Genomic DNA, 26,935 nt, shown 5'->3' on the forward strand with positions numbered 1-26,935 from the left:
TAGAGGGCAGTATTATAGTAGTTATATTTTTGTACATAGGGGGCAGTATTATAGTAGTTATATTCTTATATATAGGAGGCAGTATTATAGTAGTTATATTCTTGTACACAGGAGCAGTATTAGTTATATTCTTGCACATAGTGGCAGTATTATAGAATTGTATTCTTATACATAGGGGCAGTATTATAGTAGTTATATCCTTGTATATAGGGGCAGTATTGTAGTAGTTTTATCTTTGTACATAGAGGCAGTATTGTAGTAGTTATAGCCTTGTACATAGGAGCAGTATTATAGTTATATTATTGTCTATAGGGACAGTATTATAGTAATTATATTCTTGTGTATAGGAGCAGTATTATAGTAGTTATATTCTTGTACATAGGGGCAGTATTATAGTAATTATATTCTTGTACATAGGAGCAGTATTATGGTAGTTATATTATTGTACACAGGAGCAGCATTTGTTATATTCTTGCACATAGTGGCAGTACTATAGAATTGTATTCTTGTACATAGGGGCAGTATTATATTAGTTATATCCTTGTATATAGGGGCAGTATTGTAGTAGTTATATTCTAGTACATAGGAGCAGTATTATAGTAGTTATATTCTTGTACATAGGGGGCAGTATTATACTAGTTATATTCTTGTACATAGGAGCAGTATTATAGTAGTTATATTCTTGTATATAGGAGACAGTATTATAGTAGTTATATTCTTGTACACAGGAGCAGCATTTGTTATATTCTTGCACATAGTGGCAGTACTATAGAATTGTATTCTTGTACATAGGGGCAGTATTATATTAGTTATATCCTTGTATATAGGGGCAGTATTGTAGTAGTTATATTCTAGTACATAGGAGCAGTATTATAGTAGTTATATTCTTGTACATAGGGGGCAGTATTATACTAGTTATATTCTTGTACATAGGAGCAGTATTATAGTAGTTATATTCTTGTACATAGGGAGCAGTATTGTAGTAGTTATATCCTTGTACATAGGAGCAGTATTATAGTTATATTCTTGTCCATAGTGACAGTATTATAGTAATTATATTCTTGTACATAGGAGCAGTATTATAGTAGTTATATTCTTGTAGATAGGGGGCAGTATTATAGTAGTTATATTCTTGTATATAGGAGGCAGTATTATAGTAGTTATATTCTTGTACACAGGAGCAGCATTAGTTACATTCTTGCATATAGTGGCAGTATTATAGAATTGTATTCTTGTACATAGAGGCAGTATTATATTAGTTATATCCTTGTATATAGGGGCAGTATTGTAGTAGTTATATCTTTGTACATAGGGGCAGTATTGTAGTAGTTATATCCTTGTACATAGGAGCAGTATTATAGTACTCATATTCTTGTAAATAAGGGGCAGTAATATAGTAGTTATATTTTTGTACATAAGGGAAGAATTATAGTAATTATTCTTGTGAGCGGTTGTGGTTGAGAACCTTGGACACTTCACTGCTAGGAAACACCCAATGGACATTTGGCAAATTCAAAAAAGTTATTTTTTTTTCTCATTAATTTTCACTCTGCACCCAAACCCCACCTAGAAATGTAGAAATTTTTGCAAAAAAAACCTGAATTATCACATGATCATAAGTATTCAAACCCTTTGCTCAGACACTCATATTTAAGTCAAATGCTGTCCATTTCCTTGTGATCCTCTTTGAGATGGTTTTACTCCTTCACTGGAGTCCAGCTCTGTTTAATTAAACTGATAGGACTTGATTTGTAAAGGCACACACCTGTCAATATAAGACCTCACAGCTCACAGTGCATGTTAGACCAAATGAGAATCATGAGGTCAAAGGAACTGGCCAAGGAGCTCAGAGACAGAATTGTGGCAAGGCACAGATCTAGCCAAGGTTACAAAAGAATTTCTGGAGTACTGAAGGTTCCTAAGAGTACAGTGGCCTCCATAATCCTTAAATAGAAGAAGTTTGGGACCACCAGAAGTCTTCCTAGACCTGGCCGTCCAGCCAAACTGAGCAATCATGGGAGAAGAGCCTGGGTGAAAGAGGTAAAGAAGAACCCCAAGATCACTGTGACTGAGCTTCACAGATGCAGTAGGGAGATGGGAGAAAGTTCCACAAAGTCATCTATCACTGCAGCCCTCCACCAGTCGGGCCTTTATGGCAGAGTGGCCCAAAGGAAGCTTCACCTCAGTGCAAGATATATGAAAGCCCGCTTAGAGACAATGACCCTAAGCACACAGCTAAAATAACAAAGGAGTTGCTTCAGAACAACTCTGTGACCATTCTTGACTGGCCCAGCCAGAGCCCTGACCTAAACTGGAGAGACCTGAAAATGGCTGTCCACCAACGTTCACCATCCAACCTGACGGAACTGGAGAGGATCTGCAAGGACGAATGGCAGAGGATCCCCAAATCCAGGTGTGAAAAACTTGTTGCACCATTCCCAAGAAGACTCATGGCTGAACTAAGTCAAAAGGGTGCTTCTACTCAATACTGAGCAAAGGGTCTGAATACTTATGACCATGTGATATTTCAGTTTTTCTTTTTTAATAAATTTGCAAAAATCTCTACATTTCTGGGGGGTTTTTTCAGTCAAGATGGGGTGCAGAGTGTACATTAATGAGAAAAATAATGAACTTTTTTTGAATTTACCAAATGGCTGCAATGAAACAAAGAGTGAAAAATTTAAAGGGGTCTGAATACTTTCCGTACCCACTGTATGTGCACTCACTGTGATGCTCTATCCTGCTGATACAGAGAACATCTGTAAAAGGTATGTGTAAACAGCTTTCCAGGTCACTTATCTAAGGTTGTCAGCAGTTTTATGGGGTTATAATTGCTGACGGATTCACTTAAAGTTAATTTGGCATGACAATGGAGAAATGGGCTTAAAAAGAATAAACTATTTCTCTAGGCAAGATATGTGTTCTGAATTAATCACATCTCCCTTTGTTGATAGATACAATGCAGAGAATCCTGTGGCACGATAGAAAGAAAATTCAGGCTAAATTGACATTACAAGTTTTATTTTGCAAAACATTTTATGAAATATTTTACTGTGTCACTTAGGGAAATTGTTTAGTCTTTACCATTACATGTGGCTGAAAATGCTTTGAGCAGCTACATGATGTAATATATGGGGACTTATTTCTTTGGAGGGATTTTTTGGTCCACATGCATAGGAGCCTGTGTAATGCCAGAAAAACTCATGATTAGAGTTGAGCGAATTTAGTTGGATTGGGTTTCATGAAACAAAATTCGTTTCAGATTAAACTGGTCCGACTAGAGCAAAAAAGTCGTAGTTTCGTCCGAAACTCGACCCCAATGCAAGTCAATGGGGATTAAAAGTCGGCATTGAGTGGATGAATGTCAACCGCTCAATGCTGACTTTTATTTCCCATTGACTTGCATTGGGGTCGGGTTTCCGACGAAACTCCGACTTTTTTTTGCCCTAGTCGGACCAGTTTCATCTGAAACGAATTTTGTTTCATGAAACCCGACCCGCTAAAGTCGCTCAACTCTACTCATGATGCATGAGATGTGGTGGGCTACAATCTATACATTATAAACAATAAATACAGCATTCCTTAATCCAGTGCATCTGTTGGCCGACTACCAGGAATTGGCAATAAAAGCTCGTTCAGTCTCCACGCCTGTAAAACCTCCACTGAAAAATGCCAAGAACATATCTTGAGGTCCCAAGCAGAACAACAGACAAATGACACATTATGTGGAATGACAAAAGACACTGCTGCAAGTCAGTGATTTATATTGTCTGCCTGTAACCAAGCTGCGTCAGAATAGCTTCCAAAAAAAAGCAATATTATGAGGCTTATGTATGCGGCTACAAATAATAACTGTGGAAAACCAGACTTATCTAGAAAATACATAAGCATGAATCAAGGAGATGATGTAGAATCTGAGCTCAGCAGACAGGTCGCGAGTAACCTCTAAATGAATGACTTACAGAAGGTCTGCGCTTCTAGTTGGGCATCTCTGATATAATAAAAAAGTACATCAGCCAATTTATCTTAGTTATACACATTATCAGTATATTCTGGAGTGATAGGGAATCAAAAGTTTCCTACTTTGCAACATGATAACTTCCTGCCAATGTTGCCCGTAAGTAAATGGACCCAGCAGTGCTCGACTAAATAACAAATATTTCTCTATCATTTTTTTATTGTCCTCTGTTAGTAAAAAGTAATGTATGTGTAGAGAGTGTATTACTGTACTTAGCAGTCGCTGTCTGCTGCCGTTTGCAGCGCTGCTCTGGTCTTCTGCACCATGTGACCATAGCTCTTTCTTTCCGATTCACTCTGAAAAAAGTTAGTTCTTTTTCTTAGGGCTCGTTCACATGACCAATTTTCTTGTGTGGGCTACCTGTGGTTTTGTCCGATTTTGTTCCAAGTGTTGGCGCAAAAACGGCAATGCAAGTCTTTGGGTCTGTGAAAAACATCGGACTGTACTCGGATGTCATCAAAGTGCGTTCCTATTTTCACAGACTACTAAAATGGGTGGAGAAACATTTTTTTTCTCCCTCACCCATGACAGCACCACGGAGAGAGAGGGTCCGCCCATCAAGGACAGGAACCTACAGACAAAAGAGCGGCACCTCTCCTCCGCCCCCAGTTGGGTTCCTGTCCTTGACGGGTGAACCACGGCAGCAGGAGCGCAGCACTTACGGGGGTGAAGATCCGGGACCGTCCCGTCCGCGGTCAGACAGCGGGGAGGCCCCTGTCGCGGCGGGGTCGGTTGCCGAAGCCGCCACCGCTGCAGCTGAGGGGCTGTCCAGGGTGAGCGGGCGGGGAGGACCGGGCCGCCGCTCCGGGAGGAGTAGGGGCCGGAGGACGCCGGTATAGGGGCAGCGCCGGGTACAGAGGTGTACCAAGATGGCGCTGCCCCGGAAATAGAAGGAGGAACTTCCGGGTCCCCGCGGTCGGCGCATGCGCAGTGCGCACTCTCCGGGGAGGCAGCGGTGCAGGCCGGGAAAACAGGTGACGCCAGGGCGGCCTATTCAAATTTGGAACGCTGAAGCAGCCTCAGGGCTGGAAGCGTTCAGGCGTGATGGATAGCGACCAGCATGAGGAGCTACAGCAGCCTAAGCAGCAGCAGCAGCAACATAGGCAGCATCACCAGCACCGCCAAAAGGATAAAGACGGACGGGAGAGCCGGTCCAGTAGTCACTCCACGCAGCAATCAACTGCAAGGAGCAAGTCACCTGCTGTGGATCGCCCAGTGAGGGATTTGGATCCACTTCCAGAACCGGTACCTGCAACCGCGCATGGGGGGTAAGTGGATCTTCGTGAATGTTCCCCATTGTAATAGACTTCTTTCCCTTATCAGGGAAAGAAGAGAGAAAAAACCAAGAACAGAGAATGCCCCACCTGTAGGAAGCCATTACCAACGCCCTGGGAGAAAAAATTATGTGACTCCTGTATACAGGAAGTCCTCGGCGGTGAAACCCTGGATCATGCCGCAGACCTAAGGGCGGTAATCCGCGCAGAAATTCAGAGTGCCCTTTCATCCAAAAAACGAGAAAGGAAAGGAAGGAAGGGGGACGTGGTAATAGAGTCCCAATCAGAGAGCTTATCGTCAGGGGAAGTCACCTCCCATACTGTAAACACCGACTCGTCATCCTCCGAAGAGGAGACGGAAGGTCGTCATTGTTTCCCCCTGGACGAAGTGGATGCCTTAGTAAAAGCGGTAAGATCCACTATGGGGGTGGAAGACCCCCGGACTGATAGATCAGTCCAGGACATTATGTTCGGAGGACTGGGTCAAAAGAAACGGAGGGTATTTCCGTTAAATAAGAACGTCCAAGGCCTCATAGATAAAGAATGGGAAAAACCGGATAGGAAAAACTCTACGGTTCCTTCCATCAAAAGAAAGTACCCATTTGATGAGGAGGCATCCACATCGTGGGATAAAGCCCCCAAACTAGACATGGCGGTAGCCAAAGCTTCAAGAAGGTTTGCGCTCCCCTTTGAAGATATGGGTACCCTGAAAGACCCATTAGATAAAAAAGCGGTTACCCTACTTAAGGGCACCTGGGAATCAGCAGGGGGAAACATCAGGCCGGCGGTAGCGGCAACCTGTACCTCCAGAGCTCTTATGGTATGGATAGACCAATTGGAGAGACAGATAAGGGAAGGGGTTCCCAGAGATAAAATCCTGGAATCCATGCCAATGATAAGAGGGGCGGCAGCCTTCCTGGCCGACTCTTCGGCTGATTCGATAAGATTGTCATCCAAAACGGCAGCCTTGTCGAATGCAGCTAGAAGAGCTTTGTGGTTAAAATGTTGGCCTGGGGATCTCCAGACAAAAATGAAGTTATGCGCCATTCCCTGTGAAGGAAAATTCCTCTTCGGGGAAACTTTGGATGACATCCTCGAAAAGGCAGGCGACAAAAAGAAAGGCTTCCCAAACCTAGGACCAGTGAGCGCCACGGGCTTTAAACGGTCCTTTCGGAACAAAAAGTTCTTTCAAAGGAGACCCCCGAGAGACCAAAAATGGGAAGACAGAAGAAGGGACAGGGGGTTCATCTTCGGTAACTCGTCCCGGGATAAAAAACCCGCCAAGTGACTGTGGGCCCAGGGTGGGAGGGAGACTAAGTTTTTTCCTCCCATCCTGGGAGAAAATATCCAACAATCCCTGGCTGATAAATCTTATAAGATCAGGATTAAGGATAAGCTTTTATTCTCTCCCGCCGCAAAAATATATAATTACCCCGATAAGGTCGTCAAAAAACGAACAAGACGCCCTCGAAAAGGAGGTCCTGAGTATGTTGGACAAAAAAGTCCTACAGGAGGTTCCCCCACAGGAGAGAGGCAGGGGGTTCTACTCGCCTCTCTTCCTAGTAACCAAACCAGACAGCACCTTCCGCACCATCATAAATTTAAAAAGACTGAATTGCTATATCAAGAACGAAAAATTCAAGATGGAGTCGATCAAATCGACCATCAAAATTCTCTTTCCGCAATGCTTTATGGTGGTCTTAGACCTCAGCGATGCCTACTACCATGTCCCCATTCACAAAGAATCCAGGCAATACCTCAGGCTAGCGGTCTCGATAGCAGGAGAAATAAGAGAATTCCAATACAGGGCCCTGCCATTTGGGATCTCAGTGGCTCCACGGGTCTTTATGAAATTGGTGGCAGAGATGATGGCTCACATAAGAGAACAGGATGTTCTGATAGTGCCATATTTGGACGACTTTTTAATAGCGAGCAACTCAGGCCAGAAATGCACAGAACAGAGGGACAGAGTGATGAGCACTCTAAAAAACCTCGGGTGGCTTCTGAACCTGAAAAAGTCAAGGCTGGAACCAAGGAGAGTCCAGGAGTTCCTAGGCCTGACACTGGATTCAAACATCCAAGTGTGTTACTTGCCAAATCACAAAAGGGACAGAATCATTCATATGGTACAAAAAGCGAGGCAAAACCCTTCTATGACACTAAGACGAGCAATGTCTCTGTTAGGGTCCCTCTCTGCATGCTTGCCGGCGGTCCAGTGGGCACAAATACACATGAGGGATCTGCAGTGGGATGTCCTGACCAACCAGTGGGCTTTAGGAGACCACTTGGAACATCATATTACGCTAGATTCAAAAACTATTCATTCCCTAGCCTGGTGGGAGGACAAAAACAACTTGTCCAAAGGGATTCCCTGGGAGGCCAAGATCACACATGTAATTACCACCGACGCCAGTCCCGTGGGATGGGGAGCACACATGGGCATCAGTGCGGCTCAAGGAGGATGGAGAGGTCAAGAACTAACAGCCTCCTCGAATCAAAAAGAACTGCTAGCAGTAAATTATGCCTTGAGTCACTTTTTGCCAGCATTAAAGGGCCATCATGTCCGGATATTCTCGGACAACTGAGTAACAGTGGCCTATATAAACCACCAGGGGGGGAACCAGGTCCAGAACGCTAATGGAGGCATCCTCCGAGATATTCAGGTTAGCCGAGGAAAACTTACTGTCCCTATCGGCGCTACACATACGGGGAGTAGAGAACCAGACAGCAGACTTTCTGAGCCGTACCAAACTACATCAAGGGGAGTGGGCTCTAAATCAGTCCGTTTTTCAGAAGATTGTGGAAATATGGGGAACCCCAGACATAGACTTACTTGCAGACCACAAAAACAAAAAAGTGGAAGCATTCTGTTCTCTAAATCCCAAAGGGAATCCTCGGACCCTGGACGCATTTATGCTCCCATGGACACGGGGACTACTGTATGCCTTCCCACCGACCATTCTCCTCCCGGCGGTGATAAGGAAAGTAAGGGAAGAGGGGGCTCGGGTAATACTTATAGCCCCTTTCTGGCCAAAAAGAACATGGTTTTCATGGCTCAGAATAATGTCAGTAACCGACCCCTGGGTTCTACCAGATCTCCCCGACCTTCTATCGCAGGGTCCTGTGCTACACCCCCAAGCAGTGAACCTCCATTTAACAGCATGGAATTTGAAAGGTCACTGCTGAGGGGGAAAGGATTTTCAGAAAATCTAATTTCCACGTTGCAAAAAAGTAGAAAACCAATTACAACCAGAGCCTATGGTAGAACCTGGAGGAAATTCCTATCCAGTTCGGGGGCAAAGGTTCAGGATGGAATACAAATGGATAAAATCCTGGAATTCCTCCAAAGGGGGTTAGAACAGGGACTAGAGACTAACACACTGAGGGTACAGGTATCGGCCCTAGGCGCCCTCTATAATCAGGAGGTGGCGAGCGACCCTTGGGTATCACGGTTTATGAGGGCCGCAGCCAGGTCTAGACCAATAACTACCCAGAAAGTACCATCATGGGATCTGAACTTAGTGTTGTCAGCCCTAACAGGACCCCCATTCGAGCCTATCCAGTCAGCTCCACTAAAGACCCTATCATTAAAAACGATACTGCTAGTGGCCCTAACATCTGCTCGCAGAGTGAGTGACATTCAAGCCTTATCGGCAATACCCCCATTCATTAAAATTATGGAGGATAGATTTATATTGAAACCTGACCCTGCATATTTGCCTAAGGTAGCAACACACTTCCATAGATCACAGGAGGTAGTCCTTCCTTCCTTCTGCCCAAACCCTACGAATAGAGGAGAGGAGAAATTTCACACATTAGATGTGAAGAGGTGCTTAGTGCACTACCTAGAGGCCACCAAGGGATGTAGGAAGGAAGGATCTCTCTTTGTGTGTTTCCAGGGACCTCGGAAGGGGCTCGGGGCGTCCAAAAGTACCCTGGCAAGATGGATAAGGGATGCGATTGCCCTGGCATACTCATGCAGTGGGAATAACATCCCGGAGGGTCTAAAAGCCCACTCTACGAGAGCAATGGCGACCTCATGGGCAGAAAGATCAGAGGTATCAATAGAGCAGATCTGTAAGGCGGCCACCTGGTCAACACCTTCTACCTTTTTCAAACACTATCGCCTAGATCTAGCCTCTGCGTCTGACCTGACCTTCGGGAGAAGGGTCCTTCAGGCGGTGGTCCCTCCCTAAGCTACCAATCTCAGTGGTGCTGTCATGGGTGAGGGAGAATAGCTTAGTTACTCACCGATAACGGTGTTTCTCGGAACCCATGACAGCACCCGCTTAATTCCCCCCCTTTTCACGTGTGCGGTGAGCACGATTTAATGTGTGCAGAGTGTGTTCTTAGACACGAGGCTTCTCTATAAGTATACAAATTATAATGTTATGGATATACTTTTGTTGTTAACTAACCGGGAGACCCTCTGATGCTCTGTAACCAACTGGGGGCGGAGGAGAGGTGCCGCTCTTTTGTCTGTAGGTTCCTGTCCTTGATGGGCGGACCCCCTCTCTCCGTGGTGCTGTCATGGGTTCCGAGAAACACCGTTATCGGTGAGTAACTAAGCTATTCTTTTTTACCTCCGCGAAAAACTGATGCCACTCTGATCAAACTCTCTGATCTGAGTCTGACCAGAATATGGGCAGCATGGTGGCTCAGTGGTTAGCACTGCAGCCTTGCAGCGCTGGGGTCCTGTGTTCAAATCCCACCAAAGACAACATCTGCAAGGAGTTTGTATGTTCTCCCTGTGTTTGTGGGTTTCACATGCATTCTCCAGTTTCCTCCCACATTCCAAAGACATACTGATAGACATACCTTAGTGGATTACACCTGACAGCAAGTGAAACAGAATGGAGACACCTATTCATCAGCAATTTTTGGGGGGTTAAGGTAGGATTATTAAATAAAGACCTTTTCAGATTGTCCATTTATCATATTATTGTACATATAAGTTGAGTTTGTTTTGCATAAAACCTTTTGTTTAAATATGGGGGAAATAACATAAAAAAGGAAACAGTTAAAACCAGGAAAACCCCTTAATGCTAGTTAACAAAAAAAGTAGAAATAAGCATTATAAATTCAAGTAAGATAGAGGAGTAAGGGAAAGAAGGAAGGGAAGAAAAAAATAAACTTTAATAGGGAAGGGAAAAAGGGGATAAGGCATTATGTAGGGAAGAAATCTGTTCACAACAGAAAGAGAAATAGACAAGCGTACATTTATGGTTTCCTAAGATGTTGCAAAATTATCTATATTATGATGTTGACTGTTAATATGGCCACGATGTAAGATTCAGATTTTCCTAGGAGAAGGAAATTACAGAGCACAATTAACAATCCCCGCGGCATCATCAGGAATCGCACTGAGTAGAATCCCAGGTGAGGGATACCGTTACTAAGAGGAAAAAATATACTGCGGCTTCTAATCATGTGCGAATCATTGAGTCAGAATTCCACCTGTGCTCTGGGGATGTCTACATCGGACTTTCCTCTGGGTCTTGGCATAGCGCCTGGACCATCAAGAAAAAAAATAAAGCAAGAGCAAAGAAACACTTTATGTCTCAGATTTAGGGTGCGAGCTCCTGAAAAGTGAAACACGTTCAGTTTAAACATGAAGTGAGCGCTATGTTGATCTGTACTATCTGAATGTGCTACAAAAGACCCTAGAGTAATGCTTCGGCTCAAAACTTTCATGACTGTTTTATTTTTCTTGATTCATGGTATGATGTTCTGCAGAAAACTGCACTTATGTCAGCAAATCACACAGCCATTATCAGAAGTTTATGCCATGATACAACGCTGTCTGCCTGTATATAAAAAGGGGCATGGACTGGACGACACAGGGATATTTGCCATGTGAGTCATTTACATTCTCTTTCCTCCCTTGAGAAATTATTGGGAAGTTGTTTTACTTTTTACACAGACGAGCCAGAACTAAGTTTGACTGTTTTAACCAGCCATATATCATGTGGATCAATATCTACCTATTGCTACTACTATTAAAAAGGTTGAAGGGAACCTGTCCCGTGATGAATGTCGCCCAAGCCTCGGGGAGCCCAAGTCAGAGCCCGGACGCACGATGGCAGCCAGGTATATCTGGCTGAACAATGAAGGGAAATAAAGAAAAAGCACTGCACATTGTGCATAATGCTGCCAATACACGCAAGATTTCTTGTCGATTTGATGGTTAATGCATTTTGTAACGTCGAATAGAAGACTAAGGAGTTAAACACGATAGCACATGGAAGGAAACCAGCGCTTGTAGACTTGTTCAGTGAGACGGATGCCGAGTCTAAAGTCAACAAAATTTTTGGCTGTGTCAATTTTTTTTCCCCCTTAGATGAAAACCAGGAATACGGAGATCTTACTGGTGTCTGAAAGGTGCTGGCAAGCAGGGAGATTTTCCATCATCCTGCGCCATGTTGCACAGTTGTAGCATTACCTGAAGCTCTTACTCACTTAAAATGTTACTTGGAGGCTCAACACCCTCGGCTTATACATAAAACCCTTTTAAGAGAAGACCTGCGAGCAAGTATCAAGCCAAATTTCCAAACAATGGATAAACTGTATTATCGGTATTAAGAACGACAAAGGCCACGTTGGCTGCAGCGATCTGCACCAGAAATAGACATCTCGTTAATGTCCAAGAGACTCACAGGGCAGATTAATCCCCCATGTAAGTCATAGAAAGAGTAGTATCCAGAAACTGATGGCGGCTAAAACTGCAAAATGAGCAGATGTCAAGATGCCAAAAATATAGAGCTACGAAGTTAAATGCATTTTTATTTCTATCTTATTGCGTATGTTCACCTTGGAAGAAAACGGTCTCTTATGTATAAATAATATTCTGCATGCAGAGGCGACTAACTCTGTGAATGTATCGTACGATCGTGGCCATTAAATGTCTATCACGTTACCAACAGCATATCTGTTTACACCGTTCAATGTGCTGCTGATTAGGGTCATTTTTAACAGTCCAAAAACATGCTTAACATCGACATGGGCCATAAAATCTGATTTTACTTCTTCAGCATAAGCACGTTATAAAGTGTGAGGATCGGTGAACATAGCCTGCCTGGGAGGCCTTGGAAAAGCATGCGGGCACAGAAAACGGCATTGGCTACTTGGAACCACTGATCCTCTCACTATTTAACCTGCTTACGCTGAAGAAATTAAATTGGATTTTATAATGAATGTCTTTTTGGACTGTAACATTCTGTACTGCGGTCGGGCTGATCTCCGTCACCTTTCCAGGATATCGGACAATATCGCGGTTAGATCATTTTACATTTCTCATACAAGGTGCTGAGAGCGGTCTTGAGACTTGGATCGGCAGTGCCGGGGGAGTCTTTTCTTTTTGGTTGTGAATTATTATTTTTAAACCTGCTTAAATTCATTGCACCCAAAGAAACAAGCATTTTGCTCGTCGGTTGGGTGTTTGCCAGCCTGCTTAGTTCTCCGATTATAGGTTTATTTCTTTAGTCTCTCATTAAGTGAACTCCATTCAATAAATGCACAACGTCAGCTAAAAACTCTTAAATTTTCCACAGGGCCCCATGCATTTTACAATTGGAGCTAAGTAGAAACAGACACCAACTATTTGACTGTACAGTGCATAAGTAGCTTACAGCCTTCATGAATATTACCCAATTTTGTGCTAAATCTCAGGTACAACTTGTTTTATACTGCAGAGCTGTATTCATAATTCTGCTACTTCTTGGAGACTGTCACGTAACGTGTCATCAGATAATGTAGAAAATATGCTCACCACCACCACCACCACCATACATCAGATACTTGTACAAGAACTGGTCACATTGCAGAAAGCAAATCTACACCAAGTGCTCAATGGAGATACTGAACAAGCAGCTCTGAACTAGAAAATTCTAAATCAGTGCAAAATATTAATTCACACTGTGACTCGCTATTCACATATACAAACCGCAGAAGGGTCTTCAAAGGAAGACATACACTACAACAGGATGTAGCATCCTTGTCATATGCTATCACTTTATGATCCATTATTTGGGACCCCACTGATCCAGAAAATGAAGGGGGTACAGTCCAGTCCCATCGCTGGGGGACATAGGTAAAGGGGAGGCATGTTTTGGGAATGTACCTTAAAGGCTTGCATGTGATCTTTCTTTTTTTGATCAATTTTTCTGTCTCTGCCTGTCAGTGACCTATCTATCCACGAGTGGCAAACACTTTCCTACTTGGAAGATGACAGAGGACTCTAACTGGCGGAAATACAGTCTGTAACTTAAGAGACCTCTTAATATGGAAATCCTTACTCAATCACTTCATATTCTGCACATCTTTGTGTTGATGTCTGATATAAATATATACTCATTACTTCTACATTAAATATCATATCACATCTTATGTGCACAATGATCCAAAAAGCTATGGCCTCATTGTGGTGGTGGTGATGGTGATTGTGGAGGTGGTGGGTGGGTGAACGGTCATTTCTCAGAATTGCTGCACATATTTTTGGCTAGCTGCAGAGTTCTCCTACAGTTTATGTTACAAAGTTAATGACGAGGACCTGCTATATTACAAGACAGAGGCGAGATGTGAGAATATAAAAAGTACACTAAAAAAGAACACAGAACAGGAGATGTATACAGAAATATAAGTTTGTACCCCCTCTCTGCTCAACATCTGAGTTCATAGTTGTACGCAGGTTTTCTGGCTTAAACTGTAAATTCTGAACAGTCTCCAGCTCCTTGGAAGACCTTGTACATTTTTCCAACACAAGTATGGAATTTACATTTTCCCTCCAGTCGGATATGTTCAAGTCGCTTGCTCGGCCAAAGTCAGCTTGTTTAAAGCGCATCGTCAACATACTGGAAAATCCATCAGACTCAGAGAGAAGGAAACATGATGTGTCAAAGAGGCTTACCTCAAAGACTTCTTCATCTAAAATTCTGGTTCCAAAAACAACAATGCCATTGGTATCAATGATGGAGTGCTCACTGCGGCCGAGCGGTCTTTGCATCCTCTTCTTACAATCCAGAACCAGTGTCACCTGCTTCTTGTGGACACTGATTGCTATCCGATGCCACCTGCATTATGGAAACAAGGAGCAGGATCAATCAAAAAGCACAAATCAGATAAAAAAACAAACCGAAAATAAAAATCTATTTATATTTTTCTGTTTCATCTACAACAGCATGGCCACTTTGTAAACACATTACTTTATACTGGATTATACTTCAAAGCTGCACTCGCTATTCTGCAAGCTGATGTCTCCCTGCATTCTCTGCCTGGCTGATATAAGCACATGAACAAAATCAGTGAACAATAATTTAAAGTAGAAAACGCTAAACTTCCTCCTGTATTATAGGAGCTCAGTTAGAGGGTTTGTCCGGCATCGACTACCTCCACATCAGAGGTGAGCGAAGCTGATGAAGATACGACTCCACATACTTTAAGAGATGCATTCACAATCGCCAGGTATCATGCACTCATCCGGGTAGGTAAGCAAAGGTCGTAACGGCCCGGCCCCCCTGCAAGGCAGAAGAGAGCGACATCGGACAAGCCTTTAAGCTGTTAGGGTGTGTTTGGCCTCAACCCTGCTGACTGCTTCCACTACATACAAAATTGAGTATAATATAGGCTGTAATAAGAGAGGTGCTTGCATGTAGATTAATTGTATATATTTATTTATTTTACTCATTTATATGGCGCTATTAATTCCACAATATGAACATATTTTCCATCCACATTCTCCAGGTCTGCACAAATCCGACACTGTCACTCTCATGCTCTGTTCTGTTGCACTACAATTAGTTCAGGTAAGAAATTATTAATTAGGGAATTCTCAATAACTACAGCGAGAAAACATTACCTTGTTAGAGCTTATCTGAGATTGTTATACAACTACATAGATCCCATGGGTTAATCAATTAAAGGGGGTGGCTAGGACACCTAATTGTGTTTGGTATAGGAAAAAAAACTTCTGTGAATGCTCCTTACTTCTATTATGAGGGCACTAAAAACTATCGGGGAGAACTGAACTTTGCAGAACGCACTGTCAATTTGCCAATATCCAGGTCAGTTTAATGATAAATGATATTGAAAAAGCTTTGTCCTTTCTTGGCCATATACAGTGGGGAAAAAAAGTATTTATTCAGCCACCAATTGTGCAATTTCTCCCACTTGAAAAGATGAGAGAGGCCTGTAATTGACATCATAGGTAGACCACAACTATGAGAGTCAAAATGAGAAAACAAATCCAGAAAATCACCTTGTCTGATTTGGCAAGATTTATGTTGCAAATTATGGTGGAAAATAAGTATTTGGTCACCCAAAAACATGCAAGATATCCGGCTGTCACAGACCTATCTGAGGTTGATGAGGGAATGTCCGCCCGTGTAAGGGGTAAGAGCACACGCAGTGCGGGTTTGAAAGGGTCTAGTGTTCCGGCATGCAGGAATGAGCAGCCAGGCACTGGGTAACTCTTGATTTCGATACAGTGTTCTCAATGTTCTCAAATAATATGCAGTATCTTCCACTGACCTAAGTGTGTCCGACTATGGTGGCAGATGCCGTGGATTAAAGTTCAATAAACTATGAGGAGCTTACTCAAGGCAATGGTTCGGTAAAACAAATGCGACCCCAGCCGGTGGCAGGTGTTCGAAAAATCACTGCTGATGGACCCAAGGATTAGAACTCTATCTTTACTCTCCTACACTTGAGCATAGGTGGGGTGTGTGACATCACTAACCCCTGATCAGAAGCGGTCAGACTGCTTGGGTCGACTCCATCGGCATTGATATTTCCAACACCTGCCACCGGCCGGGGCAGCGTTTGCTTTACCGAATCATTGCCTTTCCCAGCAATCAGTCTCTCCATGCCACAGGTAACCAATTGTATTTCCAGTAACATACTGTATTTAGCATATTGTATTTGATCTCTGTACCCCTTATGGGATCAATGTACCCAGATTTCCCCTCTAAAGGTAAAGTTAACCGCTAAAGGTAACCAATTGCACTTTCAGTGACATATTGTATTTAGCACATAATTTTATCTATACATTTATTTATTTATTTGTTTTAGTGGCACACTTTCTCATCAGCTAAACTAGTGACACCAGTGCTCTGGTGAAATTAATAACATCCTCTTACAGTGTGACCCTATGGTAGGCGGCAGCATTAGTGTATACTAACCGCCAATTCCTGCATGAGGATAACTCCCTTTTTTTTTTTACTCTCTTATCTCCCATCATATTAGTTCGGAGCGTTGTTTGGATTTTATCTATTTATGAACTTGCACAATTGGTGGCTTACTAAATATTTTTTTTCCCCACTCTATCCCATAAAATACAGCAAACATCTCAGAAATATCTCTTCTACTGAAATGCAAAACTAGAAGATGAGAACGCAGAGACGCCAGCGGTATCCGTGGTGGAGGATGAGGACCCATCACCGGCCACAGTCAGAAGTAATCCTACCTGCTAATGATGCCACATATTAAGCGCTGTCAGCGCTAATGAGACTAATATACTATTGAACGAGGATGCCTGTGGACAAGAACATTTTCTGTGCCAGCAATATAGTAGCAGTTGTCACACCGGAAAATCTCCACATAAATTAAAAAGGAGATTAAGTTTACTCTTTACAGAAAAAGTGCAGCTGCCATTAGACACCAGGAAGAGCCAAGATTGGATGTCACTCACTTGCCATCAGAAAGGTTAATGCCACTAAATAGAGGGTAGTCCTCGGGACCGGGTTTTCCCAAGTGATCTTCGAACAAGAAGACAGGTGACCTCCCCAGCTCCACTCCAATCTGCTGGATGCCTTGCTCATTGTAAATGGACATCAGAAAAGACTGGCTTCCCTTTTTGGGTTTCACAGTTATTAAAATGGAAAAATCTTCTGGAAATGGGGTATCTGTGGAGGAAAAATTAACACATTAGTCAGTAAAAGTCACTGATGCTCTCTAGCTGATGAACAGGCAAACGTCAAGATGAACGTTTCCCTGTATAAGTATCCCCTTCTGGTTGTCAGGACATGTTGGAGTTGTAGTTGCACAACAGTTGGAGTTCCACAGGCTGCTGACCACTGCTTCAGTACATATTCACTCCACCATGCAATATTATTTATTCACACTAGAGTCCGGTTTCTGTACAAAATGCGGTACCTGGTTGGGTAGGAAAGGCTGAACAGAGCTAGAGCTCTAATCCTTTAGAGAGGACACCCATGTCTATACAAACTTGCTTTTTTTTTCCTAAATTCAACTTGCTCTTTTTTTCTCCTAAATTCATCCTCCTGTCATGTCCCAGGTCATGAATGACCTATGGCATCGTACAGTAGGACGGCTGGACCCCATACTGTATAGATACAGTCCTCTCTTAACAAGGACGCACTTGTCTAATCTTAGCTTCACTTACGATAAGGTCAAAAACTCACAATGAGCTTGGAGCTCTTTTCTTAGAATTTGGGTAACCACATGCCCTTTACTGGTCGGGACTTATTCACCTTTGTGGAATCCTAGTTAGGTCTCTGGTCTTAAATCAGCTGAATATATTCTATAAGAAATCCTTTCCTTACAGAACGAGCTTCTTGAGGAGGTCATGAGGCAGATAACACTCTGCAATGAAGGGCCTCGTGTCGAGTGTGTCGCCTCTTAGGAATTGCAGAAATTCCAGATCTTTTTAGTAGGTCACCTCTATAGATATTTTTACATTCCATTCTAAAAGACTTGATGTTCTGATGACCAGTCTCGTGGTAAAAATGTCCCACATATTAATGTGAGTATAGTTTCCTGAAGGAATCTCTATGCTACATTATTTTTAAGTCTAATTTATTATAGAAAGTGGATGGAAATCAAAATTACTGTAGGAATATCACAGAAACTAGGAGGAAAGGTACAAACTGCATGTGTGGGCGGCATACAGTGTCCTGGCTCTGCAGGACATCAGTGCTGCTCCAAAGACCATGGTGCTATGTTATAATGCATAACAGACATCTGAGGACTGCTCACTGCCTAGACCACACACTACTGTTGAATTTTTTGAGGTCTTTGCTTTTTGTTTTGTTTTTTTAAATATTGCTTACACTGCACATTTTTGCCTTGAGTTTCGTTGGTTTGATAAAAAGCAGAATGACACCAATCACATGTTTCCCATCATGAAATGGACCGTGTATAAGGGAGAAAGAGGCTCCGTGATTACAGACACGGCAAAACCACAAGGGATATTTACTGGTTGAGTATGTGGAGAAAAGTGCCCTACTGGAGAAGTGTCGTAGGCAGAATGCAATAAATAAGGCCCAAAGTAAATACTTAATACATTACAACAATACATTTACTTTTTTTATAAAAAATCTAAAAAGCTTCATTTTGCTTCTTGTAGTGATTTCTGCAGACTAAAGGGTTATTCACAAACTTAGAAGTCTACACATATTAATATAATATAGGATAACTCGTTGAGTGGTGGAAGTTCAACCGTTGGGAAGCCCAGAGATCCCAAGATCAGGGCTTTGAAACTCCAAGATTGGGGCTCTGTAGCCCCATCCTGAATAGAGCATAGGTGCGTTCACTTGGCCTTTGCTCCATTTATTGTTGATGGGAACGCCAGCAGTCCAGAGAATGTGGCTGTGTAGAGCCTGTCTGAATGGCGTGGTGGCTAGACATTCACACCACTGCTCCATTCATTACGGGACTGATGCAAAAAGGACTGGTGGCACACTCCATTCCATTCAGATGGGACTTTGCACAGCTGCATTCACCACATTGCTGGTTTTCACAGTGGTCAGACCAGACCAATCAGCAAGTTATTCCCTATCCTTTTAATAGGTGAAAACTTCTACTGTAGAGATGGGAATAACTCTTTTGATTAAATGTTTAGAGGCTCTGCATAACAAATAATAGAAGTGAAGTATGGTAAATACTCCAAAAAAAGTACAGTATATAGGAAAAATATATATATTTGTTAGGCCGAATTGTAACACAATTTATAAATAGTATTATGTAAGTGCTAGATGTTCGACATATTCTTTATATGCAATCTGTGAATATCCTTGCTCCTCTTGATCTCTGTATATACAGAATTACCCAGATTATGAGGAAGTTTTTCAGCTCGGAGGAATGTAATCTTACTCAATAACTCGCATTCACCAACTCTCGGCAGATGTTTGGAAGTAACTAGTTATTTGCAGCATATAACATGTCGGCTGCAATGCTCAAGGACTATCTGAATTCCAGTTGCCTCCTTTGGGGTGAACCCTGATTCTATCATTGCAAGTGCCCAGGGGCTCCTGTCTTGCACCATGGTGCTGTACTGATCTCAGGAGGAGGGTTGTAAGTGCCCTGACCTCACGGAGGATGAGCAGCTGCCCTGTCACAGAGCTCCAGCTAGGACATCCATCAGGATAACGCATTGCTGCTCATTCCTTCATAGGTTGAGACTTGTCGGGGTTTGCACTGATGCCCTCATATTTCTATACATTCCAGAATTTAAACAACATTTACAACAAAATTGAAAAAAAAAAAAGACTTCCAAAAAAAGAAAACGGTGAATGTGTGAGACCTTACATCTGCCACTAGGTTGTTAATTACTGTAGTTTCCCTTAGTTCTCATTCAGATGATTTTTGCGTCTAGGCAGTGCTATCAGTGTTTTTCACAGATAGCATTCATACCTATGGTAATCTATGGGGCTGTTCTCAGGTCTGTGATTTCTTTTCTCAGACCGAGAGGTCCAAGAAAAATCAAAGATTTGTCAGATATTGACCTGAGTGTTGGAATGAACTGAGCAACGCAAGTCTAAGGGTTCATGAAAAAAATCGGACTGCACTTGGATACTGTTCCGAGTGCTGTCTGTTTTTCATGGACTGTTAGAAAGAAGAAAGTGGAGAATCATTTTTTTTACATACCAGATAAACAGATGAAAATCAGACCAAACTATGATGAAACTCGAACGACACTGATCAAAATCACTGATGAACCTAGGTCCGTTTTTCTCTTACATGAATAAAACCGATATCTAAATGAAGCCTTAAGGTACTGTCACACTTAGCGATGCACCAGCGATCCCAACCAGCGATATGACGCGGTCAGGATCGCTGGTGCATCGCTAAGTGGTCGCTAGTGAGCTGCCACACAGGCAGATCTCACCAGCGACATAGCAGCGGTCGGCGAGGCGATCCTGACGTCCTCCCGCCCGCATCCACGCGTCGCTCGTCGGCGCCACAGGAAGCCCAGAAGGAAGCTGACGACGAGAAACGGTCCAGGACGTTCTCACGCGATCAGCGATAACCAGCGGGGGAGCGGTCGGAGGTAAGTATCAGACATAGCGATATCGCTATAATGTCACAAAAACCAGTGACGTTATAGCGATATTGCGAGCGATATCGCTTAGTGTGACAGGCCCTTTAGGCTAGTTTCACACTAGCGTTTCTGCCGTCTGCGCACGGCCGCCAATAAGCCCCGCCCCCTGCCGTGCCCCCTCCTGACATCACCGCCTATTATCGCACATGGCCGCATGCGATCTGCGCACCCTATCTTTAATATAGGGTGCGCAGACTGTGCGCTGCCCATGTGCTAGTAGGATTTTTGAGTGCGCTGCGCACTTTTGAAGGTGCGCCGAGCGCGCCAAAATGCAACATGCTGCGTTCAGCGCACATCGGCACACCTACAAAAGTGTGCAGCGCACGCAAAAATCCTACTAGCGCACGGGCAGCGCACCCTATATTAAAGATAGGGTGCTCAGATCGCATGCGGCCATGTGCGATAATAGGCGGTGATGTCAGGAGGGGGCACGGCAGGGGGCGGTGGCCGTGCGCAGACGGCAGAAACGCTAGTGTGAAACTAGCCTTAGACTCCTGATTGGTAAATAAGCCATAAAAGATTCAGGGACTTATTTCTGCTTTGTGGAAGAGATGGATGAAAACTCCCTAAGGCTGTGTGCACACGCTGCGGATTTTGCTGCGGTTCCGCATTTTGCTGCGGTGTACAGTACCATGATTCCCTATGGGAATCAAAAACCGCAATGCAGACGACCGCAGTGCAGACGGTGCGGAATTTTCCGCGCGGATTATCTGCGGTTTTCAATCTGCAGAAAGAATTGACATGTCAATTCTTTCTGCGGATTCTCCTGCGGTTTGCCATCTCTTCCATTGAGGAGATGAAAAACCGCAGGGCAAAACCGCAGAGCAATCCGCAGGTAAAACCGCAGGTATTTTGACCTGCGGTTTCACCTGCGGATTTTACAAAATCCGCGCGGATGAATCCGCACCTAATCCGCAGCGTGTGCACACAGCCAAAGAGACTGTAAGGATAATTCATGCATTTTTAAGTTGGAAAAACCTGTTGTGTATTTGCATTAGAGTCAGTGGCAGAGATCAGAGACTGAACCTTCGGCTTCTACTGTGGATTTGCAGTTGAACTGTAGCGAGTCCACACACAAATTAGTCATATTCAATAGAGCTGTGCAGAAAATCCCGGGTGGAGGAAAAATCCACCGCAACATGGATTTCCCATTGCAAACAAAGGGCGATTTAAGATGCACAGGCTATGTGCCCACGTAGCTTTTTTTTTGTAGGCCTGTACTGATAATATGAAAAAAATGGGAAGTTGAATGTTGGTATACCTTTAGCAATTAGGGATCATTGCATATAGCCACCCAGGTCAGAGCAGAAGCAAGCTGAACATTGGGAAAAAAAATTCTCCAGCTATGAATCTTTGAGTAATTATAAAACTTCAACTTTATCAGGAAAGTTAAAATTAATGAATAGTACTAGAGGCAAACCTACATAAATTTAGCATAACCTTTGGCATTATAGCCTTAATTATGGTTATAAGTTAGTGGTTATTTGCTGACAATAAACTCATATTTGTTCTTTTTGTTGTTGTTGGGTAATAGGTTGTTTCTCCCAATTCTTGCAACTATAGTGTCAGCTCTGTTTAGAATACAACCAATTAGTCTCTATTTCAAATAGTAAAGTAGTAGTCTTAAAAAAATATTTTTAGAATCCGTAAAAAATATCTTATTATGTGAACAGTTATGTTTGGTTCGTATTAGTTCTATGACAGGGATACTTTTGATGCTATGACAAGTTTCAATCTTGTCACCATTCTAATATTATCAAAAATATCCCTGTCATTGAACTAACATTAACATGAATTTCATGAGATCACGCTCAGCTATGTGCTAGTTTTTCTACAACTGTAATACAGCCTATGTCATATATCTATATAATAGAATGTTCTTCTGGTAAATTTCAATATGTAGGCTGTATTATGGGCCCTCAAAAAAATGGATAAGACAACATATGTCAGATGCGGTTGATTCGGCTTCAGCCAATATGTCAGCGGTTTCCAAAAACTTTTCAGGTGTGCATAGGGGAGACGTTTCTGCACTGAAATTTGCAGTTATCGAAAATGGTATATAAAGCAATCAGAGGAGGAAATATTATGAGAAAACTATTAAATAGAGAATCCAACTGGATCTTCACTTTCGAAACAAGAACCCCTTCAGGTTTTAATGTTAGACAGTATCTACGTTATTGGCTTTACTTTCTATGCCTTTGTTTTTAACACACCTGTTCTTAATTACATATACTGACTGTCAGGTCATTGTGATTGAGCTGTGCAGCTCCATGTATTGCTGTGCGGCTGCACGCTCCGCTCCGGAGTGCCGGCGCCATAGCTTGGTTTTAACCTGCGAGACTCGGCCGTATCTCGCTGTGTGTGATCCCGGCCTAAGAATACTTATGGTCAGCGAATAACCACTAGCTTATAACCATGATTAAGGCTGTACGCCGAAACGCACAGGTCTGGCTAAGTTTATGTGGCTTTGCTTTTAGTACTATTAAGTTTTTTTAACCTCCCTAATAAACTTGAAGTTTCATACCTACCTACTTATTCATGAATGGATGATAAAGGATCATTTATAACTACCTATTCATTAAAAGAAAATAAGACCAGCACAGTAAAAAATAGGGTGCAAAGCCTCATAGCACATACCAAACCTTTTAAATAAAGTAAAAAAAAAAGTTGAAGCAGCTCTCCATAATGCAGTAGTAAGGCGCTCTTTATTGGCCCATATGGCGACGTTTTGGTCCTATGTGTAGACCTTTTTCAAGCTTGAGAAAGGTCTACACATAGGACTGAAACGTCGCCATATGGGCCAATAACGAGCGCCTTACTACTGCATTATGGAGAGCTGCTTCAACTTTTTTTGAGTTTACCTATTCATCGATGGATGATATAGGATAATTTATACCTACGTATTCATTGATGGAGGATAATGGATAAAACACCGATTTATTGAAACTATTGACACATCCCAGGAATAAAACTCTCTTGTTCTATATTATGCTGCTCTCAGATTAAATAGCAAAAACCTCCAGATTCCCTTTAAAGGGAATCTGTCACCCCATTTTTCGACTATGAGCTGCCGGCACTGACATCAGGGGCTTATCTATAGCATTCTGTAATGCTGTAGATAAGCCCCCGATGTAACCTGAAAGATAAGAAAAAAAGAGTTATATTATACTCACCCTGGCATTCGGTCCGGTCCGATGGGTCCGGTCTGGCGCCTCCCATCTTTTAACGTGACGTCCTCTTCTTTGCTGCCTGTCGTGGCTCCTGCGCAGGCGCACTGCTCTCCCCTCCCCCTCGGCAGCCAAGAAGAGAACGTCACCGTTAGAAGATGGGAGGTGCCGGACTGCAACACCCATCGGACCAAGACCGGACTGCCCCCAGTGAGTATAATATAACTCCTTTTTCTTCTCTTTCAGGTTACATCGGGGGCTTCTCTCCAGCATTACAGATTCCCTTAAATGTTAAAAATGTGTCTGGCTGCGTCCACCACTATGTGGGGTCCTTCATGTATTTATGTACTGGTAATTAAGATTAAGATTCTACAGCAAAGCATTTAGTGCTCTGCTTCAGGCAAAGGAAGCTCCAACTACTCTAAAAATAATATTTAGATTGTTTTAGCAAAGGCTACAGCAATTTTAACTTAATTTTTCTTCCTCCCTTCCCACTTTAATTGTACTTATTATAATATATACATTTACCATTATAGTTTATATTTACTTTGTGACTTAGTATTGCAGATAACTGTATGAGGCTTCAACCGTCAATGACTTGTATGAGGTCTAATTATCCGCCTTTTGCTTTACAGATTGAAAGAGAAAGTGTCATTCTGCCTTCTTCAAAAGGCGGATAATGGCGACTTGTTCATATTACCATATTGTGTGATAATAATGGAGCTTCTGGGATGATATCAAAAACCATAAATCTAGTAATAACCCCATGTTTGAAACACAGGACATTTCTCAATGCTTTGCAGAGTTTTGTTGGGCTCGAGGGACTTACTTTAAGGGACTCACTTTAAGGCAGTATATTAAGGAACCTGCCATCATTTTTTTTCACACAGGTTAATGTTTAGCACCCTGAACAAAAAGCCCCAACTCATTATCAGGAAAACTCCGATCATTATTTAAATTAACTTTTCTAAAGTGGAAATTATGTGCGGGACGATAAGACACGGTGAACAAAGGTATATTCACCTATTAAGAGGGCAAAATTGAACACAAAGGTTGATTTTAGCAACTTTTTTAGTAGGAGGTCAACGTTTTACTGCAAAAATAAATGATATGAAGCTGAATAATCATCTTCTGCAGCCAAGCTGCCGTTAACAAGGCTTTGCCCGATACCAGACAAAATTTGCAACAGCCTCAGTATTAATTTCAGTGCACTTATGACTTACTTACTTACTTACTGATGTAAACTTTAAAACATCGGACCCCCATGTATCATATACTTAGGATTATGGACTTGCAGTCATGTGGACAAAGTTTTAAGCCATATTTAGGTGATACAGAACAGTAAGTCCAGTCCTAGCCCACAAGTCAGGCCTTACCTGGAAACAGCTGCTTGGTAGGGGCGCTGAGCTGTGCATTTTTGGACACTCTGTATGCCACATCTGGTCCCTTTGAGGATTTTCTGGTTGAACAAAAGCCTGTGGTCTTTTTGACTCCATCAGGTAAATTGTGAAAATCTAAAACCTTCAAAATGTCTGCGGGTTCACCTGTCAGAGAAAGAGAGACACAGAAATTGTTTTAGTCCCATTTATAGACATACAATCCTGAAACAATCTATGAAAAGGTTTTATGAGGTTTGTGGAGAAATTGCTGATGGCGCCAGGGATTTCCAGGCCAAGCAGAAGGTATGCAAAGGTCTTCTTTCTAGTGTCTTCAATCACCTGTGAAGACCACCAAAAGGGGCAAATATCTAAACTTGAGTTGCCACCTCATACCTCATTCTAACTGTACCTCCAATAAAAGAAGCAGCCGATCAAGGCCTTGTCATAGTGTTAGTACTTTCTTACACAGTTGGCTTCATAAAGTCAGCAGCAGTGACGGAATTGTCAGCTGCAAGCAACCGACGTACCCGATAACGTAGGTCTATCTATATAATGTAGTAGCCTAATCCAGAGATCTTGTTTTCATGACTCCAAGCACAACCAACACAATGCACATAACGTATCAGTAAAGAAATATTGAACTTTTCGAGAAAATGGGGTAAAATGACCGAAACTCTCGGAGGCAGAGAATATCATGCCAATGATTAAAGAGAACTTTGGTGCCATTAAAATGCCTCTGTAATTACCACAAAAGGTATGGAGGCTTCAGAGGGTCACAATAGAACTGGTACCCAAACATTACATTTCCACTAGGAAATAGATGATAATGTTAAAATATAAAAATGTTTTTATATGTATTCTTACTTCCCCAGAAGTTCTATTTCTTCTTTTTTAGTAGCGGTGATGAATCGAGCAGAAGATGTGCGGCACTAGAACGCAAGGACGTGTTCAGACCAAACAGAATTAACATTTTTTAAGAAGAATAAAGAAAATTAGCCCAATCTGCTAAATGACTTTTTTTCAAGCATCTTTCACATACAGTAAGTCAGGACTTTTTCATACACTTGTCTGAAGGACATAAATTGATAAGAAGATGAAGTTTCCCATTGAATAATGATGTCTCCCGGATGCCATGTCTAGGAGGCTGACTGCAGAGGATAATGCAGACATACATAACGAAGGAGAAATGTCAGCTTGGGAACGGAGAATTAATACATCTCTACCACTAAAAAGCTTCCAGTGACATCCACAATTTGTTACATGCCATGGTGCGGAACAATGAAGCAGATTACCACATCAATCAGAAGGCAAAATATATTAAAGCAAGCAATATCTCTCTCAATTATCTAAAAAATAACAAAATGTCACATTCAATATCGCTGTGGTTTATTCTGATTTTCTTTAGATAAGTGTTTTCTCCATTCAGACATTAGTACCTGTAAAGGGGGCTTTTATTATCCATACCTAAAATCATTGAGAATAGGAGAAGTCCCCTATAATGCTGCACTGTGGATGGCACTACATCATGGCTATGTGGCACACAAGGTAATGGTGCAGGGCACAGTGTCAAATCATTCAGTCCACAAATGCCAACTTCATAATCATCACTGGGAGTGAGGCTTGTCTGCAGCAGAACCGTCATCAATCCTCCATGATAATTCTGGAGGGGGGGAGGAGTTATAGGTAGCGAACAGAGGGCAAGTGACTGGACTTCTACGGAAGCTTAGTAACGGCTTGCTAAGGGGAATTTGAGGAATATGAAT

At 42.5% G+C, this 26,935-nt stretch overlaps 1 protein-coding gene across 2 annotated transcripts in view; it reads right to left on the bottom strand.

Annotated features, from left to right (window-relative positions):
• Window positions 1-26,935, bottom strand: part of COL5A1 (collagen type V alpha 1 chain) — a 237,648-nt gene that overhangs the window by 144,891 nt on the left and 65,822 nt on the right. For both annotated transcript variants that reach the window (XM_073559469.1, XM_073559468.1), the window contains exons 2-4: window positions 25,170-25,337; window positions 16,976-17,189; window positions 14,198-14,360 (exon numbers count right to left, since the gene is read on the bottom strand). In XM_073559469.1, coding sequence (XP_073415570.1) covers window positions 14,198-14,360; window positions 16,976-17,189; window positions 25,170-25,337 — 545 coding nt within the window. The remainder of the gene's footprint in view (window positions 1-14,197; window positions 14,361-16,975; window positions 17,190-25,169; window positions 25,338-26,935) is intronic.

This window comes from Dendrobates tinctorius, unplaced genomic scaffold (assembly GCF_039654945.1).
Source record: "Dendrobates tinctorius isolate UK_male_01 unplaced genomic scaffold, ASM3965494v1 ptg000013l, whole genome shotgun sequence".
NCBI lineage: Eukaryota > Metazoa > Chordata > Amphibia > Anura > Dendrobatidae > Dendrobates > Dendrobates tinctorius.